The sequence below is a fragment of the Hemitrygon akajei genome, chromosome 8 (assembly GCF_048418815.1).
Source record: "Hemitrygon akajei chromosome 8, sHemAka1.3, whole genome shotgun sequence".
Lineage (NCBI taxonomy): Eukaryota > Metazoa > Chordata > Chondrichthyes > Myliobatiformes > Dasyatidae > Hemitrygon > Hemitrygon akajei.
Window position 1 is genome coordinate 173,042,915 of NC_133131.1, and position 14,033 is coordinate 173,056,947.

The 14,033-nt window shown below is 42.0% G+C and overlaps 1 protein-coding gene across 1 annotated transcript in view; it reads right to left on the bottom strand.

The window, feature by feature from the left end:
* LOC140731489 (uncharacterized) overlaps positions 1-14,033 on the bottom strand; it is a 137,357-nt gene that overhangs the window by 88,350 nt on the left and 34,974 nt on the right. Inside the window, exons 7-8 of the mRNA XM_073052964.1 lie at positions 2,487-2,591; positions 296-400 (exon numbers count right to left, since the gene is read on the bottom strand). Of these exons, the coding sequence (XP_072909065.1) occupies positions 296-302 (7 nt within the window). The 5' untranslated portion in view covers positions 303-400; positions 2,487-2,591. The remainder of the gene's footprint in view (positions 1-295; positions 401-2,486; positions 2,592-14,033) is intronic.

Genomic DNA, 14,033 nt, shown 5'->3' on the forward strand with positions numbered 1-14,033 from the left:
TCTTTGAGTAGGCTAATAGGTTGGCACAACATCAGTCTGTACTGTGCTGTTACTGTTTTATGTTCTACATTAAACTGTGTGAACATTACCATGGCATCCTACCGCTTTCATTACAGACCCTCAGTTCATTAGTCTGCACGAGCTCTTACTCTTCTGGTCCCTGACATGGCCACATATCCCAGGGCTTTCTTTTCTACAACCCTCCAAACATTAGAGCATGTGAAAGATGTTTTCCTCATGAAAAGCTTGTTCAATAGCACACAACACTTTGAAGTTTTATGTTTGCAATACTAACCATCCATGGCAGTGTTTGGTAGGAACACAGAATCATCTCCATAAGACACATCCTTTAAGTAATCTTCCAAATAGTCATCCTGGTATGAAATGGTTCGATCTGCTGCTAAAAATGAGAAAGATTTGTTATTTCAATTTAAAGCCTTTCATTGGAAAAAGTTAAAAATCTATTGTCTCTTCAGCACAACTGTGAGGATCACAATGGCATCAGAAATCAAAATTCTAAGTAAATTTATTCTCAAATGCATATTATTTGTCAGGATGTATGGGATGTCCAGTGAGGGGTAGTACCTCTGATGAAGAGACTTGTTGTGTCCATTCTGGGGCAGCTCACTCACCTTTGGTCCCCAAAAGACACTCAGTTCTCACCCGTGGCTCCAAGTGTTAGTTAGCAATCCTCTCCAAGGAAGGGTTAGTTAGCAATCTTGTCGTTCGAGGCCCCTTGGGTAAGAGTAACTATAATATGGTGGAATTCTTCATTAAGATGGAGAGTGACATAGTTAATTCAGAAACAAAGATTCTGAACTTAAAGGGTAACTTTGAAGGTATGAGACATGAATTAGCTAGATAGACTGGCAAATTATACTTAAAGGGTTGACGGTGGATATGCAATGGCAAGCATTTAAAGATCGCATGGATGAACTACAACAATTGTTCATCCCAGTTTGGCAAAAGAATAAACCAGGGAAGGTAGTGCACCTGTGGCTGACAAGGGAGATTAGGGATAGTATCAATTCCAAGGAAGAAACATATAAATTAGCCTGAAAAAGCGGCAACCTGAGGACTGGGAGAAATTCAGAGACCAGCAGAGGAGGACAAAGGGCTTAATTAGGAAAGGGAAAAAAGATTATGAGAAAGCTGGCAGGGAACATAAAAACTGACTGTAAAAGCTTTTATAGATATGTGAAAAGAAAAAGATTGGTTAAGACAAATGTAGGTCCCTTACAGTCAGAAACAGGTGAATTGATCATGGGGAACAAGGACATGGCAGACCAATTGAATAACTACTTTGGTTCTGTCTTCACTAAGGAGGACATAAATAATCTTCTGGAAATAGTCGGGGACCGAAGGTCTAGTGAGATGGAGGAACTGAGGGAAATACATGTCAGTAGGGAAGTGGTGTTAGGTAAATTGATAAATCCCCAGGGCCAGATGGTCTACCTCCCAGAGTGTTTAAGGAAGTAGCTCAAGAAATAGTGGATGCATTAGTGATAATTTTTCAAAACTCCTTAGATTCTGGATTAGTTCCTGAGGACTGGAGGGTGGCTAATGTAACCCCACTTTTTAAAAAAGGAGGGAGAGAGAAACCGGGGAATTATAGACCAGTTAGTCTGACATCGGTGGTGGGGAAAATGCTAGTCCGTTATCAAAGATGAGATAACAGCACATTTGGAAGGAGATGAAATCATCGGACAAAGTCAGCATGGATTTGTGAAAGGAAAATCATGTCTGACGAATCTTATAGAATTTTTTTGAGGATGTAACTAGTAGAGTGGTTAGGGGAGAACCAGTGGAAGTGGTATATTTGGATTTTCAAAAGGCTTTTGACAAGGTCCCACACAGGAGATTAGTGTGCAAACTTAAAGCACACGGTATTGGGGGTATGGTATTGATGCCTCCCTCTGGTGCTCCTCCCCCATCCTTTTCTTTCTTCCATGCCTTCTATCCCCACCTATCAGATTCCCCCCTTCTCCAGCCCAGTATCTCCCCCTCCCCCTCCTGGTTTCACGTATGATCTCCCCTCCCCCTCCTTTAAAATCTAGTCCTCATCTTTTTTTCTTGAGTCCTGCTGAAGGGCCCGAAATGTTGACTGTACTTTTTTCCATAGATGCTGCCTGGCCTGCTGAGTACCTCCAGCATTTTCTGTGGGTTGGTGGGAGGGAAGAGTTCAATTGATCTTAAAGAGTAGATTAAAAGGCCAGCAGAACATCAGTCTGTACTGTGTTGTTACTGTTCTATGTTCTACATTAAACTGTGTGATCATTACCCTGACATCCTACAGCATTCATTACAGACCCTCAGTTTATCAGTCCACACCAGCCCTTACTCCTCTGGTCCCTGACCTTGCCACATATCCCAGGATTTCTTTTCTGCAACCCTCCAAACATTAAAGCATGTGAAAGGCATTTTCCTCATGAAAATTTTGTTCAATAGCACACAACACCTTGGAGTTCTATGTCTGCAATACTAACCATGGGTGGCAGAATTTGGTAGGAACACAGAATCATCTTCATAAGACACGTCATTTAAGTAATCTTCCAAGTAGTCATCATCATATGAAATGGTTTGATTGGCTGCTAAAAATTAGAAAAATCTGTTATTTCTTTTATTGACTACCATCTCTTCAAACTGAAACTCAAAATTTGTCAAAAATTGAAACTTATTGTTTCTTCTGAAAACAAGCTCACCACAACAGTGAAGATCAGAAATTAATTTGCAACAATAAATAACCATAATAAAACTGAAATCTAGATAACTTAAGCAAAGCTTTGCATTTCACCAATACAAGGCAGCCGGTGTTGGAGGGAAGTATAGGCATTTCAGAGAGTTTTTTTTATACACAGAGTGTTGGGAGAGGCAGATACATTAGGGATATTTAAGAAACCCTTGGGCACATGGATGCAAAAAAATTGAGAGAGGGGCTAGATTGATCTTAGAATAGGTTAAAGTTCAGCACATCAGTCTGTACTCTGCTGTTGCTGTTCTATATTCTACGTTAAACGGAGTGATCATTACCTTGGCATCCTACCGCATTCATTACAGACTCTCAATTTATCATCCTGCGCTAGCTCTTACTCTTCTGATCCCTGACTTTGTCACATATCCCAGGGCTCTTTTTTCTGCATCCCTCCAAACACTTGGAGCTTTTGAAAGAGGTTTTTCTAATTAAAAAGCTTTTCGGAAAAGTTACTTCCTCTCTGCCTTCCACTTCTGAATGGAACATGAACCCATGAACACAACCTATTTTTGCTCTTTTTTTGCACAATGTATTTATTTTTTACATATTCCACATTGTGCCTTCTACAGATGTACGTGGAGAGCAATCTGACTGGCTGCATTGCTGTCTGGTATGGAGGGGTGGTGGGGTCTACTGCACAGGATCAAAATAAGTAGCAGAAAGTTGTAAAATTAATCAGCTCCATCAGAGGTACTAGCCTCCGTAATATCCAAGCCATTTTCAAGGAGAGGTGCCTTTAGAAGGTGGCGTATATCATTAAGGACATCTCCCCATCCCACCCAGGACATGCCCTCTTCTCACTGTCACCGTCAGGAAGGAGGTACAGAAGCCTGAAGGCACACACTCAATGATTCAGGAACAGCTTCTTCCCCTTTGTCATCCGATTCCTAAACGTATGTTGACCTCACTATCTCATTGCATCTTCTTATTTATTTCTGTTTTAGCACTACTTATTTTAACTTCACTATTTAACATATATATCTGTCTGTGGCCTCCATCAGTCACAGATGACCATGGATATTGCATCCTAGCTGTCTAGATACTCAAGCCTGGGCAGTACGATATGGAGAGCAAGCTGTTGCCCATGTAGCAAGCTCCCTCTCTCCATACATCTGATGAACCCAAAGGCAAATGAAATACAATGTTGGAAGTGTATGGTCATGCACGTTGGTAGTAGAAGTAAATGTGCAGACTGTTTTCTGAACGGGGAGAAAATCCAAAAATTAGAGATAAAAAAGGGGTTGGGAGTCCTTGTGCAGAACAAGCATAAAAGTTAACGCAGGTTGTGTTGGTGGTGGGGAAGGCAAATGCAATGTTAGCATTCATTTCAAGAGATCTAGAATACAAGAGCAGGGATGTGATGCTGAGGCTTTATAAGGCACTAGTGAGGCCTCACCTTGAGTATTGTGAACAGTTTTGGGCTTCTCATCTAAGAAAAGATGTGCTGACATTGGAGAGGGGTCAGAGAAGGTTCACAAGGATGATTCCGGAAATTAAAGGGTTATCTTATGAGGAACGTTTGATAGCTCTTGGTGTGCACTTGCTGGAATTTAGAAGGATGAAGGGTGGAATCTCATTGAAACCTTTCGAATGTTGAAAGGCCTAGACAGAGTAGATGTGGAAAAGATGTTTCCCATGGTGGGGGAGTCTGAGACAAGAGGGCAGAGCCTCAGGATAAAAGGGCATCTCTCATCTCTCCAAACAGAGATGTGGAGAAATTTCTTCAGCCGGGGGTGGTGAATTTGTGGAATTTGTTGCCACAGGAAGCTATGGAAGCAAGGTTATTGGGTGTATTTAAGACAGATCTTGATAGGTTTTTGATTGGACACAGCATCAAAGATTACGGGGAGAAGGCCAGTGAGTGGGGTTGAGGAGGGGGAAAAGGATTAGCCATGATTGAATGGCAGAGCAGTCTCAATGTGCCAAATGTCCTAATTCTGCTCCTATGTCTTATGATCTCATGGAACGGCAGAAACCATAGTTTGGTACCAGCAGCATTGCAACAGTTGCCAGTCAACATTGAACTCAATGTAGGATTGCCTTAGGGACTCCAGCTCTGGATACTTCCCTTGGGACTTACTTCCGAAGCCTTCCCCGTGACTGGGTACAGCTGCAAGGCAACGGAGGTTTCAGATCAGAGATTTCCTTCTCCTAGATGAACTGCCAACCACAGTTGATAAGCCCCATCTGCCCGAAGCAACTGGTTTTAAGACGCCAGTAACCCCTTCCCGTCAGTAGAAACGGTTCCGTCAGGATGGAATCGGTTATCAGAGGCTCTTTGAAGTGCATGCCATTGAGAGCGTTTAATAGGTAGTGGGAGCTTGTCTCCATTAACACCCATGGCTATAATAGCCTTAAGGAACATACGTATACTTACTGTAATTCAGGTTTTTTTCCTATCTGTATCATGTATTGCATTGTACTGCTGCCAAAAAGTCAATAAATTTCAGGACGTATGCCAGCATTATTAAACCCGATTCTGAATCTGATTATGGACATTTTCAATTATTGCAATTCACTGCGGCTGCAAAACGAATTTCATGACATACGTGTGACAGTGATAATAAACCTGATTGTGATTCCGAATGTACTGGCTGAGGAGATGGTGGAAGAAGGCAATCTCACAACATTTAAGAATCAACTGGACAAACCTTGAATCAGGGCATTAAAGGCTCAATGTGGAGGGAAAGGGAATAATGCAGATATATATATAATGGTACATGTAACAGGTGGTAATATTACTTTTTCATAACAAATATGCTTCTTGGAGATAGAGGTAGAGATTCATGAGCATTGAAATTAACAATCTCTTATGAGAAGCAAAAGTAGCAAACATTATGCATCCATTTACAGTGAGTACACCTTGGCTTAATCATGTAGCTGTCTCAATTAGCCAAAGTTTTATGGAAATAGTGAAAAGGCTTAACAAAAACAAACCACAGTTTAACTGAGTCATAAATTATGCATTTAAGTGAAATACAGATTAGAACACTATCAATACTACTACAGTACTATAAAACTGTGTATTAGTCCTTAATATTTATTGACAGAAGAATTCATCCAGTGCACATTGTCATTTTAATTGACCATAAATAAACAAAATGTTTTCTCTGGGTGCTCAGGTTTCCTCTCACAGTCCAAAGATGCACCAGTTAGTAGGTTAATTGGTCATTGTAAATTGTCTGTGATTAAGTCCAACCATACGATATTGGAGCAGAATTAGGCCATTTGGCCCATCAGGTCTAACCCACCATTTCATTAATTTTCCTCTCAGCCCCAGTCTACAGCCTTGTCCCCATATCCCTTCCTATCTTGATCAAACGAGAATCTATCAACCTCTGCCTTAAATATTCATAAGATTTGACCTCCACAGCTGCCTATGGCAATGAATTCCACAGATATATAACTTTCTTGCAAAAGAAATTCCTCCTCATTTCCATTCTAAAAGGATGCCCCTCTACTCAAAGGGTGTGTCCTCTGGTCCTAGACTCTCCCACCACACGAAACATCCTTTCCACTTCCACTCTATCAGACCTTTCACCTTTTGATAATTTCAATGAGATAGTGCCTCATTCTTCTGAATTCCAATGAATACAAGCTCAGAGCCATCAAACACCCTTCATATGTCATTTAAAAAAAATTGGATAGGTATATGGACAGGAAAGGAATGGAGAGTTATGGGCTGAGTGCAGGTAGGTGGGACTAGGCGAGAGTAAGCGTTTGGCACGGACTAGAAGGGCCAAGATGGCCTGTTTCTGTGCTGTAATTGTTATATGGTTATATGACAAGCCATTCAATCCTGGAATCATTTTTGTGAACCGCCTTTGAACCCACTCCAGTGGCAGCACATCCTTTCTAAGAAAAGGGACCCAAAGTTGCTCACAATACTCCAAGTGTGGCCTCACCATTGCTTTATAAAGCCTGAACATTATATCCTTGCTTTTATATTCTACTCCTCTTATAATGAATGCTAACATAGCATCTGCTTTCCTCACCACAAACTCAACCTGCAAATTAACCATTAGGGAACCCTGCACAAGAACTCAGTCCCTTTGCACCTCAGATCTTTGAATTCTCTCTCCATTCATAAAAATTGTCCATCCTTTTATTTCTTCCACTAAAGTGCATGACCATACAGTTCCTTACACTGTATTCCATCTGCCTCTTCTCTGCCCATTCTCCGAATTTGTCTTTGTCCTTCTGTAGCTTCTCTACTTCCTCAAAACTACCTACCCCTCCACCTATTTTCATATCATCTGGTTAACTTTGCAACAAAGCCATTAATTCCATCATCTAAGTCAACCAGAAAAGGCTCCCTTTGTTCCCATTCTTTGCCTCCTACCAATCAGCCACTGCTTTATCAATCCTAGTATCTTTCCTTTAATACCATGGGCTCATAGTTTGTTACCAGCCTCATGCATTGCACCTTGTCAAAGTCCTTCTGTAAATCCAAGAAATAACATCAAACGATTCTCCTTTGTCTATCCTGCTTGTTATTTCTTCAAAGAATTCCAATAGATTTGTCAGGAAAGATTTTCTCTTGAGGAACCTATGCTGACTATGGCCTATTTATCATGTTCTTCCAAGTACCCTGAAACCACATCCTTAATAATCGATTCCAACACCTTCCCAACTACTGAGGTCAGACTAACCTGCCTATAATTTCCTTTCTCCCTTCTTGAAGAGTGGAGTGACATTTGCTATTTTCCAGTCCACCAGAACCATTCCAGGATCTAGTGATTCTTGAAAGATCATTACTGATGCCTCCACAATATTTTCAGCCACCTCTTTCAGAGTCGTGGAGTGTACACCATCTAGTCCTGATGATATATCTACCTTCAGATTCTGGAACTTCCACCATACTGCTGGTTTCTTCTACAGTGAAGGCTGATGCAAAATTCTTAGTCAGTTCATCTTCCATTTCCTTCTCCCCCATTACTACCTCTCCTGCATCATTTTCCAGCTGTCCAATATCCACTCTTACCTCTTTTTTACACTTCATGTATCTGAAGAAACTTCTGGTATCCTCTTCAATATTATTGGCTAGCTTACTTTCATATTCCATCTTTTCTTTCCTAATGACATTTTTAGTTGCCTTCTGTTGTTTTTTAAAAACTTCCCAATCCTCTAACTTCCCACAAATATTTGCTCTATTATATCGTCTGTAATTCCCTTAACTCCACTGTAATACTGATAACATTTGACTTTAGCTGCTCTTTCTCAAATTTCCAGGTGAATTCAAACATATTATGTTTTGTTAAGTGTTTGTTAAGTGTGTCCAGGATGGATTCCTGTCACAGTATGTTGACAGACCGACTAGGGGGAATGCCATACTAGATCTAGAATTAGGTAACGAACCGGGTCAGGTCACAGATCTGACAGCGGGTGAGCATCTGGGGGACAGTGATCGCTCCCTGATCTTTAGCATTATCATGGAAAAAGATAGAATCAGAGAGGACAGGAAAATTTTTAATTGGGGAAGGGCAAATTATGAGGCTGTAAGACTAGAACTTGCGGGTGTGAACTGGGATGATGTTTTTTCAGGGAAATGTATTATGGACATGTGGTCGATGTTTAAGGATCTCTTGCAGGATGTTAGGGATAAATTTGTCCCGGTGAGGAAGATAAAGAATGGTAGGGTGAAGGAACCATGGGTGACAAGTGAAGTGGAAAATCTAGTCAGGTGGAAGAAGGCAGCATACATGAGGTTTAGGAAGCAAGGATCAGATGGGTCTATTGAGGAATATAGGGTAGCAAGAAAGGAGCTTAAGAAGGGGCTGAGAAGAGCAAGAAGGGGGCATGAGAAGGCCTTGGCGAGTAGGGTAAAGGAAAACCCCAAGGCATTCTTCAATTATGTGAAGAACAAAAGGATGACAGGAGTGAAGCTAGGACCGATTAGAGATAAAAGTGGGAAGATGTGCCTGGAGGCTGTGGAAGTGAGCGAGGTCCTCAATGAATACTTCTCTTCGGTATTCACCACTGAGAGGGAACTTGATGACGGTGAGGACAATATGAGTGAGGTTGATGTTCTGGAGCATGTTGATATTAAGGGAGAGGAGATGTTGGAGTTGTTAAAATACATTAGGACGGATAAGTCCCCGGGGCCTGACGGAATATTCCCCAGGCTGTTCCACAAGGCAAGGGAAGAGATTGCTGAACCTCTGGCTAGGATCTTTATGTCCTCGTTGTCCACGGGAATAGTACCGGAGGATTGGAGGGAGGCGAATGTTGTCCCCTTGTTCAAAAAAGGTAGTAGGGATAGTCCAGGTAATTACAGACCAGTGAGCCTTACGTCTGTGGTGGTAAAGCTGTTGGAAAAGATTCTTAGAGATAGGATCTGTGGGCATTTAGAGAATCATGGTCTGATCAGGGACAGTCAACATGGATTTGTGAAGGGCACCACTGCTCAGTACAAGAGGACATGGCTTTAAGGTAAGGGGAGGGAAGTTCAAGGGGGATATTAGAGGAAGGTTTTTCACTCAGAGAGTGGTTGGTGCGTGGAATGCACTGCCTGAGTCAGTGGTGGAGGCAGATACAGTAGTGAAATTTAAGAGACTACTTGACAGGTATATGGAGGAATTTAAGGTGGGGGGTTATATGGAAGGCAGGGTTTGAGGGTCGGCACAACATTGTGGGCCGAAGGGCCCGTAATGTGCAGTACTATTCTATGTTCTATTATTATCACTTTCCCCTAAGGGTTCTTTTACCTTAAGCTCTTTGATCAATTCAAGTTCATTACAGAGCTTCCAATCCAGAATAGCTGGTCTCCTAGTGGGCTCAACAATGAGCTTCTCTAAAAAGCTATCTCGTAGGCATTCTAGAAATTCTACCTGCATTTTGAAATTCCCCATGACTATCCTAACATTGCCCTTTTGGCATGCATTTTCTATCTCTCATTATAACTTGTAGACCACATCCTTACTACAGTTTGGGGGGGTGGGGGGTGTCTGTATATAACTCCAATCAGGGTCTTTTTACCCTTGTAGTTCCTTAGCTCTACCCAAAATGATTCAACACCTTCCAACCCTATATCACTTCTTTCAAATGATTTTGACTAAGCTAGGGTCAGATAGGTGGATTGCTGGTTGTTATGGCTCAGTGGGCCACAAGGGCCTGTTCCATACTGTATCTTTGAATTAAATAAATATTATTTTTTTTAAATATGAAATTGATAAGCTTGTTCATTGCCTTGGAGTTCTATGTTTTCATTACTAACCACATGTGGCAGAATTGCATAGCATTTAAAAAAAGGAAGTATGACGGAGCTAAGGTGAGTGGGAGGACAGATGATTGGGAAGTTTTTAAGGAACAACAGAACTTAACTAAAAAGACAATACGGGGAGAAAAAATGAGGTACGAACGCAAGCTAGCCAGGAATATAAAGGAAGATAGCAAAAGCTTTTTTAGGTATGTGAAGAGAAAGAAGATAGTTAAGAACAATGTTGGGCCCTTGAAGAATGAATCGGGTGAAATTGTTATGGGAAACAGAGAAATGGCAGAAGAATTTAATGAGTACTTTAGATCTGTTTTCACTAAGGAAGACACAAGCAATCTCCCAGATGTATGGATGGGCCAAGAACATAGGGTAATAGAGGAAATGAAACAGATTGACATTAGGAAGGAAACGGTGATGAGAAGACTGATGAGACTGAAGGCTGACAAATCCCCAGGTCCAGATGGTCTGCATCCTAGGGTACTAAAGGAGGTGGCCCTGGAAATTGTGGATGCATTGGTAATCATTTTCCAATGTTCCTTAGATTCAGGATCAGTTCCTGAGGATTGGAGAATGGCTAATGTTATCCCACTTTTTAAGAAAGGAGGGAGGGAGAAAACAGAGAACTATTGACCTGTCAGCCTGACATCGGTGGTGGGGAAGATACTAGAGTCCATTATTAAGGATGAAATAGTGGCATATCTGGATAGCAGTGATAGGATTGGGCCAAGCCAGCATGGATTTACCAAGGGTAAATCATGCTTGACTAATCTATTGGAGTTTTTCGAGGATGTAACCAGGAAGTTAGACAAGGGAGATCCAGTAGATGTAGTGTACCTCGATTTTCAGAAGGCATTTGATAAGGTCCCACATAGGAGATTGGTGGGTAAAATCAAAGCTCAGGGCATCGGGGGGAAGACATTGACATGGATAGAAAACTGGTTGGCAGATAGAATGCAAAGGGTAGCGGTGAATGGGTGTTTCTCGGAATGGCAGGTGGTGACTAGTGGGGTGCCACAGGGCTCGGTATTGGGACCACAGCTGTTTACGATTTACATCAACGATTTAGATGAAGGCATTGAAAATAACATCAGCAAATTTGCTGATGATACTAAGCTGGGTGGCAGTGTGACATGTGATGAGGATGTTAGGAGAATTCAGGGTGACTTGGATAGGCTGGGTGAGTGGGCAGATACTTGGCAGATGACGTTTAATGTGAATAAGTGTGAGGTTATCCACTTTGGGAGTAAGAACAGGAAGGCAGATTATTATCTGAACGGTGTAGAGTTAGGTAAGGGAGAAATACAAAGAGATCTAGGAGTCCTTGTTCATCAGTCACTGAAGGTGAATGAGCAAGTGCAGCAGGCAGTGAAGAAGGCTAATGGAATGTTGGCCTTTATTACAAAGGGAATTGAGTACAAGAGCAAGGAAATCCTCGTGCATTTGTACAGGGCCCTGGTGAGACCACACCTGGAGTATTGTGTACAGTTTTGGTCTCCAGGGTTAAGGACATCCTGGCTGTAGAGGGAGTGCAGCGTAGATTCACAAGGTTAATTCCTGGGATGTCTGGACTGTCTTACGCAGAGAGGTTAGAGAGACTGGGCTTGTACACGCTGGAATTAAGGAGATTGAGAGGGGATTTGATTGAAACATATAACATTATTAAGGGATTGGACAAGATAGAGGCAGGAAATATGTTCCAGATGCTGGGAGAGTCCAATACCAGAGGGCATGGTTTGAGAATAAGGGGTAGGTCATTTAGGACAGAGTTAAGGAAAAACTTCTTCTCCCAGAGAGTTGTGGGGGTCTGGAATGCACTGCCTCGGAAGGTAGTGGAGGCCAATTCTCTGGATGCTTTCAAGAAGGAGCTAGATAGGTATCTTATGGATAGGGGAATCAAGGGGGTATTGATAGTAGTTGATCAGCCATGATCTCAAAATGGTGGTGCAGGCTCGAGGGGCCAAATGGTCTACTTCTGCACCTATTGTCTATTGTCTATAATTCGGTAGGAACACAGAATCATCTCCATAAGACACGTCCTTTAAGTAATCTTCCAAGTAGTCATCGTCATATGAAATGGTTTGATTGGCTGCTAAAAATTAGAAAAATCTGTTATTTCTTTTATTCATTACTAACTCTTCAAACTGAAACCCTTTCATTGACAAAAGCTAAAAGCTATTGTTTCTTCTGAAACCAAGATCACTCACCACAACAGTGAAGATCACACTGGCATCAGGAATCTATTAGCAACCGTAAGGAACTATAATAAAAATGAACTCAAGATAATCTCAGCAAAGCCCTGCACTTCACAAATACAAGGCAGCAGGTATTTGGAAGAAAGTACAGAGACAATATTCAGAGGTAGGTTTTTTACACAGAGAGTGATGGGTGCTGATGGTAGAGGCAGATACATTGACGACATTTAAGAAACTCTTGGATGGGCACATGGATGAAAGCAAAATAAAGGGCTATGTAGGAGGGAAGGGTTCAATTGATTTTCAGGAAGGTTAACAGGTTGGCACAACATTGTCTGCACTGTGCTGTTACTGTAAGTGATCATTATCCAAGACAGGCATAACTACAAAGAGTTATGCCTGTCTTGGGTTTCTATGCTTTGCGGCTGCCTGTGAGGAGACGAAACTCAACATTATACATACTTAAATACTAAATGTACTTTGAACTTTAAGGGCAAGTCCTTTAAAAATGTTGATGAACAGAGGGATCTTAGGGTCCAAGTTTATATCTCCCTGAAAATGGCTACACAAGTTGATAGGGCGGTTAAGAATGCATATGGCATGCTTGCCTTTATTAATTGAGGTATTGAAGTTAAAAGTCAGGAAGTTATGTTGCAGCTTTATAAAGCTCTGGAGTATCGCATACAGTTCTGGTCACCCCATTATAGGAAGAATGTCGAGGCTTCGGAGAGGATATATACAAGGTTTACCAGGATGTGTGGGTTTCCTGTGTTACGCCCGTGGCCCCCCCCTCCTTTTTGAGAATGGCAGGATCGCTATTGATTCGAGTCAGGAGACCCAGGAAATGAGAGAAAGACATGCAGAATCCACAAAGAGTTTGGAATGTGTCCTGGCCTCCAAAAGGCGGAACCATTGATAACGGCTATTGTCTCTTGGAGACGGACTTGTGTATTGAATCCTGTACGATGCATCGAAGCCCCCAGGCAATGAACCGAGGGGGGGGGTTGGTGGAGGGATTGCATCATCCCACCCTGATTGACATCTGAGACCCTGTGAGTCAGGATAAAAGAGGGTCTGAGGAACAGCCCCTTCAGACGCACCAGAAGAAACGCTAGCAATCCCGTAATAGCAAAAACCGGTGGGAAGGCCACGTGCGTCCTTTTCCATTTGCCCCGGAATCGGTGGCCTTTACCACGGGAGAACGGTTTTTAGCTAACAACGGGGAAATCAACTCCCAATGACTCTCGAAGGATTGACATCATAAAAGGAATGGGCAAGTTTTAACCCGTCTTTCTCTCCAACCAAAAAGCTGCAGCTTGAATGAACTAAAGTGACTTTTATATTTCCATCGGACGATACATTATCCCTTAGACAACGATAGAGCTATTCCTTATTGATTATTATTATACCCACGCTTTTAGATTTAGTATTGATGACGTACATTATCTGTATGTTTGCATTGATATTATTTTTGTGTATTTTTATCAATATTGTTAAAAATAGTACCATCAGACTTCAACGGACCTCTCTATCTTTGCTGGTAAGTGACCCAGTTACGGGGTACGTAACAATTGGGGTTCTCGTCTCAGGATTTGACACCAAATTGGGAGGCCAGTGAATTGGGCTTGTAAGTCCAAACTTGGATCTGGTTACGCGGGTAGCCAGACGGGAAACCAGCAAAGATGGACGTGGGTGAATTTATAGAAAACCCGACTCTGGAAGCGCTAGAGGCGGCCACCAAATCAGACTTGATAAATTTGGCGAAGGGGTTAAACCTCACAGAGGTGAGGTTGTCAATGAAAAAGCGGGAGGTGCGAAGGGCAATAACTCAGTATTATATTGGGAAGAATGTGTTTGCAGCTGAGGTATTGGA